The sequence below is a fragment of the Pan troglodytes genome, chromosome 21, assembly GCF_028858775.2.
Source record: "Pan troglodytes isolate AG18354 chromosome 21, NHGRI_mPanTro3-v2.0_pri, whole genome shotgun sequence".
NCBI classification, from domain to species: domain Eukaryota; kingdom Metazoa; phylum Chordata; class Mammalia; order Primates; family Hominidae; genus Pan; species Pan troglodytes.
Window position 1 is genome coordinate 12,417,760 of NC_072419.2, and position 10,854 is coordinate 12,428,613.

Consider the following 10,854-nt stretch of genomic DNA (forward strand, 5'->3'; position numbering starts at 1 on the left):
GAGTTCAAGACCAGCCTGGCCAACATGGCGAAACCCCATCTCTACTAAAAATACAAAAATTAGCTGGGTGTGATGGTGCACGCCTGCAGTCCCAGCTACTCGGGAGGCTGAGGCAGGAGAATCGCTTGAACCTGGGAGGTGGAGTTTGCAGTGAGCCAAGATCGCACCACTGCACTCCAGCCTGAGCGACAGAGCGAGACTCCATCTCAAAAATAAATAAATAAATAATAAACAAATCGTGTGTGTGTGTGTATTTAGGTGATATTAGGTTTGTTGTTTTTCATTCAAGACCTTTTATGAAAATAGTTACAAGGCCACGGTTATCTTTTTTCCTTAATCTAAAACTTTGACTGATTGCGTTGTTTAGGTGACAGAGTGATCCAAACTTTTATTACTGATGTAAGTATACCCTCAGTAGTGTGGCCAGGGTTGGGCTGCTGTCATCTACTAACCTGCCCCTTAGTGTCAGAAGGTTTGCCTGGGGATTCCCTAGACTATGTCCCCTGCCTCTGTTGCTCAGGGTGATCTTTGATAAACACCCTAGCCAGCACTGCAACCACCTTTTATTTGCCCGTTCGTAATAGCAGAGTCTCCACTTCTACTTTTTTTTTTTTTTGGAGATAGGGTCTGGCTCTGTCGCCTAGGCTGGAGTGCATGATGTGGCCACTGCTCACTGCAGCCTCCGCCTCCTAGGCTCAAGCAATCTTCCTGCCTCAGCCTCCCGAGTAGCTGGGACTATAGGCATTCACTGCCATGCTCAGCTAATTTTTCTTTTTTTTTTTTTTAGACAGAGTTTTGCTCTTGTTGCCCAGGCTGGAGTGCAATGGTGTGATCTCAGCTCACTGCAACCTCCACCTCCCGGGTTCAAGCAATTCTCCTGCCTCAGCCTCCCAAGAAGCTGAGATTACAGGCATGTTCTACCATGCCCAGCTAATTTTTGTATTTTTAGTACAGATGGGGTTTCACCATGTTGGTCAGGCTTGTGTCAAACTCCTGACTTCCAGTGATCCGCCCACCTCGGCCTCCCAAAGTGCTAGGATTACAGGCGTGAGCCACCGCACCCGGCCTTATGTTTTTTGGTATTTTTTTTGGTAGAGACAGGGTTTCGCCATGTTGCCCAAGCTGGTCTCAAACTCCTGAACTCACGTGATTTGTCCGCGTTGGCCTCCCAAAGTTCTGGGATTACAGGTGTGAGCCACAGCGCCCAGCCTCCACTTCTGCTGTGATAAAATTGTGTTCCTTGGTAGAAGCATTCCTCCTTAAGTTACTAAGGCTTCTAAACTAGCAGAACACAGAAACCCAAGAAAGGCAATCAAGCTATGAGTGGGACTTTAGATATTAGCTTTGTAAGAAATATAAGGCAGGGAAGGGAGATAGCGACAGCCAAGACTCAGGGGAGTGGCAGAAATGTAATTTTTAAAAATTATGATAAAATGCACATAACATGAAGTCTTAATCATTTTGAAGCATATAGTTCTGTAGTATTAAGTTCATTTGTATTGTTGTCAACCAGTCTCCAGAATTCATCATGTAAAACTGAAACTCTGTACCCATTAAACACTAAATCTGCATTTTCACCTTTTCCCCTCTCCCCAGCTTCTGGTAACCACCATTCTGTTTTCTGTCTCTATGACTCTTTTTTTTTTTTTTTTTTAAGAGACAGGTCTTGTGCAGTCACCCAGGCTGGAGTCCAGTGGCAGTGGCGTGATCACAGTCCATTGCTGCCTTGATCTCCTGGACTCAAGTGATCCTCCCACCTCAGCCTCCCAAGTAGCCGGGACTACAGGCATGAACCACCATGGCCGGCTAAATTTTTAATTTTTTTTTTGTAGAGGCAGGATCTTGCTATGTTGCCTAGGTTGGTCTCAAACTCTTGGCTTCAAGTGATCCTCCTGCCTTGGCCTCCTAAAGTGCTGGGATTACAGGTGTGAGCCATAGCACCCAACCCTGTCTCTATAAATCTGACCACTTTAGGTACCTCATCTAAGTGGAATCATACAGTATTTTTCCTATTGTGGCTGACTTATTTCACTTAGCATAATGTCCTCAGGGTTCGTTCATGTTGTAGCATGTCAGAGTGTCCTTTCTTTTTAAGGCTGAATAATATTTCATTGTGTGCACATACTAACACATTTTGTTTTATTTTTGAGACAGAGTCTTGCTCTGTCACCTAGACTGGAGTACAGTGGGATGATCTTGGCTCACAGCAACCTCCACCTCCCGCGTTCAAGAGATTCTTGTGCCTCAGCCACCCGAGTAGCTGGGACTAGAGGTGCATGTCACCACGCCTGGCTAATTTTTGTATTTTTAGTAGATACAGGGTTTCATCATGTTGCCCAGGCTGGTCTTGAACTCCTGGGCTCAAGAGATCCACTTTCCTTGGCCCCTCAAAGTGCTGGGATTATAGACATGAGCCGCCGCACCTGGCCTGCCAACCACATTTTATTTATCCATTTATCTGTTGATAGCTGGGTTGCTTCTAACTCTTGGCTGATGTGAATATGAGAAATGCAATTTGAAATAGTGTGCCCAGGAAATGTATGGTAAACTGAATTATTGTTCACCAATATTCTCTGCCTCTCCCTACAGGATATTCTTTCATCCTCATCCTTTTGAAATCAGGCTTGGCCATATGACTTCACGTTAGCCAGTGAAATATGAACAGAAGTAATAGAGCTGTCTCAGTCACTGCTGATTTCCCCATACTCTTTTTTCCTCTGCTATAGTCACTAGGCAATGTTGAGATAGTAGCTGCTCTGTTGGTCTGGGTTCTGGAGTGAGGGTGAGGATGAACAGATCTACTTGTATATGTGTATACTTGTAGTATGACACAGGTCTCTGGGTAATGAGAATTAACCCTTTGCTGTTTCATGCCCTGGATATTTGGGGCTTGCTTGTTAGGCAGCATAACCTGGCCCATTCTGACTGAGAAGGCCTCACTGATTAACATCTGAGCAGAGACCTAGAGGACATGATACGTGGAGCAAGCATGTTCGATGGCAGAGCAACAGCAAGTGCAAAGATTCTAAAGAGAAGTTTGTTTCAAGGCTCAGGAAAGAAGCCAGATTTATGAAGGAGGCAGTGAAACAGACAGAGTGGTAGGTGCTAGTCAGACTCTCATGCAGCCCATAGGGCTGGGCTGGAGGTGGGACTGAATCTTGTTCACCCAATGATTCTGTTCCCTCCTCCTTTCCACCATGGAGCATGGAATGGGTGGCAGTAGTGAGGGGGTAGAAAAAGGAATGAAGGAGAAAAAAGTGAAGCGTGGAGCAGGAAGATGCAGACTAGCCCAGATCCATGGCCCATGGCCCCTCATATACTAAAAATGATAGTATCACACATGCAGGCACCTTATCCAGGGCATGGTGAGGCTTCTGAAGTCTGACTTCTGTCATAAGATGAATAGTGCATCAAGAGTTGCTGATAAGTGATCATTGATGACCGGAACATCCCCCACTACTCCCTGGTTCACCTTGTCATTTTCATGCCTGTGACTTAAAAAAAATTTTTCTTTTAATTTTATTTTTTAATTGGAAGAAGCATTTTATATTTGCAGTTCAACTGATAATGCCAACACTTGTTACTGTACAGCATATTACAGGATTTGTGGTTGCAAAAAGTTACGTAATTTAAGTTTACTGGTATTGCTACTCACCTAAGTCTAAACTAAATCTTATATTCCCATTTGCAATTTAATTTGTAAATTAAAGGTTTTGTTTGTTTGTTTTTGTTTCTATTTTGTTTTGTTTTGTTTTGTTGAAATGGAGTCTCACTCTGTCGCCCAGGCTGGAGTGCAGTGGTGCAATCTCGGCTCACTGCAACCTCTGCCTCCTGGGTTCAAGTGATTCTCCTGCCTCCCGAGTAGCTGGGACTGCAGGTGCCCACCACCATGCCCAGCCAATTTTTGTGTTTTTAGTAGAGACGGGGTTTCGCCATGTTGGCCAGGCTGGTCTCTAACTCCTGAGCTCAGGTGATCCACCCGCCTTACACCCGGCCAAATTAAAATGTTTTAAACATATAAGTCCATTATGAACATTAGTTTAAAAGGGGACCCATGACTATTTTTAGAGCCACACAAGCCCAGGGAGCCTCCAACAGACCAACCAAGGAAGCGGGGCCTGGGAACTTAGGAGTGTGCCATGCAGGGCCCTGAAAAAGGGACAGCTTCCCATCCAAGCAGCATAGAAGGAAACCTAATAAGCCACATACTCCTTCTTTCCTTAAATCCTGATACTTTTTCATTTTTAAAAACTTAAGTCTTGGCCAGGTGCTGTGTCTCACACCTATAATCCCAGCACTTTGGGAGGCCGAGGCGGGCAGATTACTTGAGCTAAGGAGTTTGAGATCAGCCTGGGCAACGTGGTGAAACCCCGTCTCTACAAAAAAATAGAAAAAAGTTAGCCGGACCTGGTGGCATGCACCTGTAGACCCAGCTACTCAGGACTGAGGTGGGAGGATCGCCTGAGCCCAGAAGGTGGGCTCAGGCAGTGAGCTGTGTTGCGCCATGGCACTCCAACCTGGGGGCAACAGAGCAAAACCCTGTCTAAAAAAAAAACCGGGTGCCCTGGCTCACGCCTGTAATTCTAACACTTTGGGAGGCCAAGGCAGGTGGATCACGAGGTCAGGAGATCAAGACCATCCTGGCTAACACGGTGAAACCCCATCTCTACTAAAAATACAAAAAATTAGCCGGGCGTGGTGGCGGGTGCCTGTAGTGCCAGCTAGCCAGGAGGCTGAGGCAGGAGAATCACTTGAACCCCGGAGGCAGAGGTTGCAGTGAGCCGAGATCGCGCCACTGCACTCCAGCCTGGGCGACAGAGTGAGACTCCGTCTCAAAAAAAAAAAAAAAAAAGCCTTAGATTTCTTTCAGCTTTGTAACATCCTTGAAACCAGACATAGGTCCTCTTAATCAGCAATTGCTAGTAAAAGAAACTCTGGACAATCAAGCAGGGTGGGTGGGTGGCCATTGATTCAGATGCATGCAGAAGGCAGAATTCTAAATATGAAATCTATTTAGTAGAAACTTGTTACAGTTGAAGGCAAAAATGTTTCACAGAGATGAAACCCTGCTGTGCATTTATGAACCACAGAAATAGCCATGGAAAGTTCTCTGGAAGAATCCCTCATTAGATATCTGGGTTTCTAAAGGCTAATGGCATCTCTTGCAGAACACAACTATTAATCTCAAGTGCTCCATGCCAGTTGACTGTCTTCTGAATTCAAATAAGCACCTACAACTCCTAAATATATAAAAATATTTTTAGGTGTATAACAATCTCAAGTATCAGGCTGAGCGTGGTGGCTCATGCCTATAATCCTAGCACTTTGGAAGGCCAAGGTGAGCAAATCACTTGAGGCCAGGAGTTCGAGACCAGCCTGGCCAACATGGCAAAACCCCATCTCTACCAAAAATACAAAAAATTAGCCAGGCATGGTGGCACACACCTGTGGTCCCAGCTACTCGGGTGGCTGAGGTGAGAGGATCATTTGAGCCCAGGAGGTGGAGGCTGCAGTGAGTTGAGATCATGCCACTGCACTCCAGCTTGGGTGACAGAGTAAGACTTCACCTCAAAAGGAATCTGAAGTATCTATATGTTATCTCTTTTCTTGTTGGCAAAGAGAAAATTTAACAATTGGATGCATGCAAAAGCATTGTGATATCAAGCCCTGCCCTCCTCCTTTTCTTCTTGTAAATTTCTAAAGAAATCCTATTCATGATGGAAAACATATAAAAAGAGAAGTTCCATTCAATTTAAATAATACCAGAATCATAGGGACTAGGGCCAATGGTTTTTCCCCTCAACCATTGTTGTGGGGTAGAAAAGCCATCTCAAGGTCTGAGAAGGGAAAATGTGTAACTCGAATAGGTACCAGCAAGAAGGGTGCTGTGCAGGGAATGGGGACCAACAGCAAAAGTCTCTTAGGGAGCTCAAGGCAAATCAACATATTACAGTGCAGCGGGAGTCGACATTGAGTTCCCACTCCTTTCAAGATCCATCCTTTGACCCAGGGGAGGGGTGAGGGGCAGGGGGACATTATTGGTATTTGGGAGATGGACCATTCTTTGTTTGTCCTGTGCACTGTAGAATGTTTACATCCTTGACCCCACTCACTAAATGCAAGTAGCACTTTGCAATCCCTGACACAAAAACATCCCTAGACTCTCCCTGAAGACATTGCTATCCCCCTTTGACAGCTCTACAAGGTTGGAATATACCAACAGAGAGAATAAGGTGGAGTTTGAACGTAACTGGGAGGATGCATCACTGAGCACGAACTGACTAGTACCATCATTCTTTCCACACATGGACACATCAGGAAAGGAAAAGCAATTAGCTACATTTGCTGGCAAAGAAATGGTAACATCCAAAAGCTACAACAGCCTTATGATTAGAGAGGAGGCTTTATAGTTGGTAGTAAAGCAAATTTTAAAAGGAAATCAAAAACTGAAATGGACAGCAGGCAGCATTCAAAATAACTGACATAGTAAATGACTCAACCCGTATGTCATTGGTCTTCTGAAGGGGAAGGGTTGTTTCTCTGAAGACGACTGGCAGACTGCCTGACGTGTGCATGAAAAGTATAGGAGACAGCTAGCTTTTAGCCTCTTTTGTGGACACTGGATTTCAAAATTTTTAAATTAAATGAAACACAGATGAAAATTTTAAATCCTGCATATCAAAGCACATTGACAATTTACTTACCAAGTACGTGCCATGTTGCTTGGCGTTTTCTATTGTACGTGGACAGTTTTGAGGGTTCAACTTTCCCAGTGTTGTTGGTGGGCATCCCCCGCTCTCTCCCACCCACCCCGTTGGCCCTTCCCAGCTTCTGTCTTCCAGCCACCACCCCCCAACCCCTACCCAGGACAAGGTCATCTGCGGGGAAGAAGGTAGGAAGGGACCCTTCATCCTGCCATCACGGGACCCCATTCCCTCACCTTCTCCCTTCAGCTTTCTAACAGCAACATCATTTGTTAGGCAATTACCCAAGCTAAGGCTTCTTATTTGGTTGCTTGATGTTAAAGTAGGCCAGCAAAGGAAGTTTTTACATCTATCTCCCCAGAGGTTTGTTTTAATTTTTTTACAACAATTTTTTAAAACAAAGAGCCCTTTTTCATGAATTATTTGAGATTTGCTCACAAAAAATCAGGCCACCAATCCTGATTTTTCTACAGACAAGGACATTCTCTTCTAGAACAATAAAATCATCAAACTCAAGAAATTAACAGTGATTCATTACTACCCTCTAATCCTCAGACCCCATTCACAGCTCTCCAGTCGCCCCAGTAATGTGCTTTACAATGAAAAGATGAAGTTTAAAAAAAGTTTTTTTTTGCATTTGGCTGTCATGGCTGTTTTAGCCTCCTTCATTCTGGGACAGTAGCTCAGTCCTTCCTTGGTTTTCACAAACCTGGCACTTCTGAAGAGTACAGGCCAAGAACTCCTCTCCTGCTGCTTCTATGCCATCAGAACAAGAAAGAGACCAGCATCTGTCTCCCTCCCCTTCCACCCATCCTGGAGGCTTCAGTCCAGTGATAGTGTTCTTGGGAAGAACTTGGGTAAAAGCTCTGGGCATAGCAAGGTCAAGGAAAGTTTCTTTACTATTCTTTAAAAAAAAAAAAGACGGGCCTGGGACGTAGCTTTAAGCTTTCTGGAAACCAGTGTAGTGGAAATACCATCCCTGCTATCGAATTTTTTACAAAGCGTGTTCTCTGTTTTGGGTGCCCCCTGGCCATTCTGAGTTCTCTCTCTCCTTGAGCCTCCAGGCTGGGTCTCAGGCTGCTGAAGAAAGGCCAGTTGGCAGAGGAGGAGAACTGGAACCAGCCAAGGAGACATTTAGTTTCTATTTCTTCTTGCCACTGGCCTTTTGTTCATCAACCCTGCTTCTCCATTGCCTGGTCCTTTCAGAATAAGATTGCAGGTCACCTCCTCTGAAGAGGGAGCATGCACTCATTCTGCTACCCTGGCACTGCATGTTTCCACTGAGTCCACAGTGTCCCAGTTAATGTCACTACATCATTTCATATCTATGTACATCCTGTGACTATATTTCAGTTGTTTAAAGTCTGTAACGATGTCTCTTCTTCCTACTTAGATTCCAAGTACCTCAGATGAGGGACATGATCTTCAGCATCCATCTGTCTATCTTCAACAACTTGTAATGAGTTCCCTTAATATCAGCTTTCTATAAATATGTGTTGAATGGATGAATGCTTGTCCATGTGTAGGCCTGCGTGTGACTCAAAGAACACATGTCCATATTCTTTTAGAATGTGCTGATAACTTCCGGATAATCTATTTCTCTGATCTTTACATTACCATAGACATTCTAGAAGAGAGATTGTTTAGTAAAACCCTCATTTTAAAGTTGAGAAAGTTGAAGCCCAGAAAGGTTGTATGACTTGTCCAAGATGTCATTTCCAGCTAGTAGCAAAACTAGGGCCCAAACCAAAATCCTACCTCCTTTCCTAAAGCTCCACCCACTGTACCATGCACCTTACTTCAGCACTGGCAAGTACAGATATGTTTATTATAGCTACTGATTGAGTTCGTAGGGGCAGGGAAATGTCAAAGCTAGTGATTTATAAAAGCTTATATCAGGGTCAGGCGTGGAGGTCCAAGAGCAGGGTGCCTGCCTGGTCAGCTTCTGGTGAGGGCTCCTTTCCTGGCTTGTAGACAGCCGCCTTCTCACTGTGTGCTCACATGGCTTTTCCTTAGTGCTTGCAAAGAGAAAGAAAAAAGAGATCTCCTTTTCTCTTCCTCCTCTTATAAGGTTATCAATCCTATCAGATTAGGATTCTACCTATAGACCTCATTTAACTTTAATTACCTCCTAAAAAGCCCTCTCTCCAAATGTAGTCATGTTGGGGGTTACAGCTTCAACACGTGAATTTTTTGCAGACACAATTCAGTCCATAGCATAGTGATAGCGTAAAAATGTAAAACACCTTCAACATACTATAATATGATATGAAAATAGTTGTTGTAGTGTGTAGTGGGTCCCCCACCAGGTGACTTAAGAGTGTATGTCTGCTGCTTGAACCCTGAAGGCTGAGCAGTGAGCCAAGGCCATGGTGCCCAGCTGAGGAGTAGGTGTCCTTGAGAACCCAGACATCCCGGAGAGAATCTGAGAACCTACCAAGGAAAACAGTCCCATCGTGCACACGCACGGATCTCTAGAGCTATCCTGCTGCCATCCAGGAGTGCCCTGTTATAAGTCCTAATAAACTCAACTACTCATCAAGCTGGACTTGTCCAAGTTATTCTTTGGTCTTTCAGCACCTTGCCAGTTTGGGGGTGGGTACTACAGTCCCAAGTTTTTCCTGTAACAGCTGAGATCTATTGGTGACAAAGTTGCAGGTACTGCTATTAATACTGTGGTTTGCTGCCTACATTCATCGTGGGAGGAAATGCTTAATTTCAGGTTGTGGTTAGTGAAAATAAATAAATATATATGTATATTTTTTACATCCAAGTTCACAGGCACCCTGAATTTCTATACAGGGACATCGGGCTAAGAATCCTTGGTCCACACAAGTAATATGTTCTCGTTGTGAGCAAGCAAGTGGCATAACCTCAGGATGGTGAGAACAGATTTTGAAATCAGCTGATATTTCCCATTGCCAGTTACTCAGGAACAGTAAGCATGTTGAACTGAAAATAGACATCATCTGCTCTTGGCTTGCTGTCTGATATTTTTGATTGTGTGTTTGAGTGTTGGAATATGTTTTGTCTTGCAGACACCAGTAACTTAAATACAGAACAAAATAACTCCTGGACCTCTGAGAACTTCTGGCTTGACCCTGCTGTGAAAGGCCAGTCAGAGAAGGACAAGGGCGATGGCCTCCGGAAGTCCCTGGATAGGTTCTATGAAATGTTTGGCCACCCGCAGCCAGGCTCTGCAAACTCACTCTCTGCATCTGTCTGCAAGTGCCTGTCTCAGAAAATCACTCAACTAAGAGGCCAGGAGAGCCAAAAGTATGCCCTCCGCAGTTTTCAAATGGCCCGGGTGATCTTCAACCGGGACGGCTGCTCCGTCTTACAGAGGCATTCCAGGGACACCCACTTCTACCCACTGGAGGAAGGAAGTACATCTTTGGATGATGAAAAGCCAAACCCAGGACTGTCAAAAGATATTACTCATTTCCTCTTGCAGCAGAATGTAATGAAAGACCTGTAACTGGTGCCGGGCGGTGTGCAGGGTAGTAATGGAGGTGCTGCGCCATGACCAGCAGTGTTGGTGGCCACCCAGATCCCCTAGGGTCTCTGGCCAGCTCTGTGTGCCCAATCCCAATTAAGTGCTTTGAGGTTAAAGGCTGGCACCTGTGACCTGGTATTGGAGCCAGTCAGCCCATATGGAGAGCCAGCAGGGTCTGGGAGTTCTCCGTCCTGTTGGCCAAGGCCACTGACTGACTGGGCTACGAGTCAAAAGCCCAGCTCCCTTGCCTCAAGGAAGGACATTCTCTGAGGAGTAATTTATGCTCTAGCACTCCCTTTCCTTTAGATCGGCCTGAGGCTGGGACATTACATGAAATCACACCCTTGCTGGGCTTAATCCCTTTCCCTACCCTCCCATTTATTTACTGGTGTCTCTGGGAGCCTTTCCTTAATAAACCTCTTATATCTGAATCCTTGACTCAGAGTCTACTTCTGGGAGAATTCAGCCTGAGAGAGCATGCTTCTGTGAGATGAGGTTTGAGAAGGATACAAAGCTCTACACTGAATCAGGTATAAGGAATTATATCAAGTTGTAAAACTGAGACCATGTAATTGAGAATACATGTCCTAAAATAATATAAAGATTGAAATACAGTTTAGAAAAGTATATCACATCTCGATCACACCCTTGCCT

The 10,854-nt window shown here is 44.8% G+C and overlaps 1 protein-coding gene across 5 annotated transcripts in view; it reads left to right on the forward strand.

Moving 5' to 3' along the window:
* The window catches only part of SHLD1 (shieldin complex subunit 1), a 104,869-nt gene extending 94,238 nt beyond the window's left edge, over positions 1 to 10,631 (forward strand). For all 5 annotated transcript variants that reach the window (XM_009436767.4, XM_001166641.7, XM_054674844.2 and 2 more), the window contains one exon: positions 9,743 to 10,631. In XM_009436767.4, the coding sequence (XP_009435042.3) occupies positions 9,743 to 10,182 (440 nt within the window). In that variant the 3' untranslated portion in view covers positions 10,183 to 10,631. The remainder of the gene's footprint in view (positions 1 to 9,742) is intronic.
* The last annotated feature ends 223 nt before the right edge of the window (positions 10,632 to 10,854 follow it).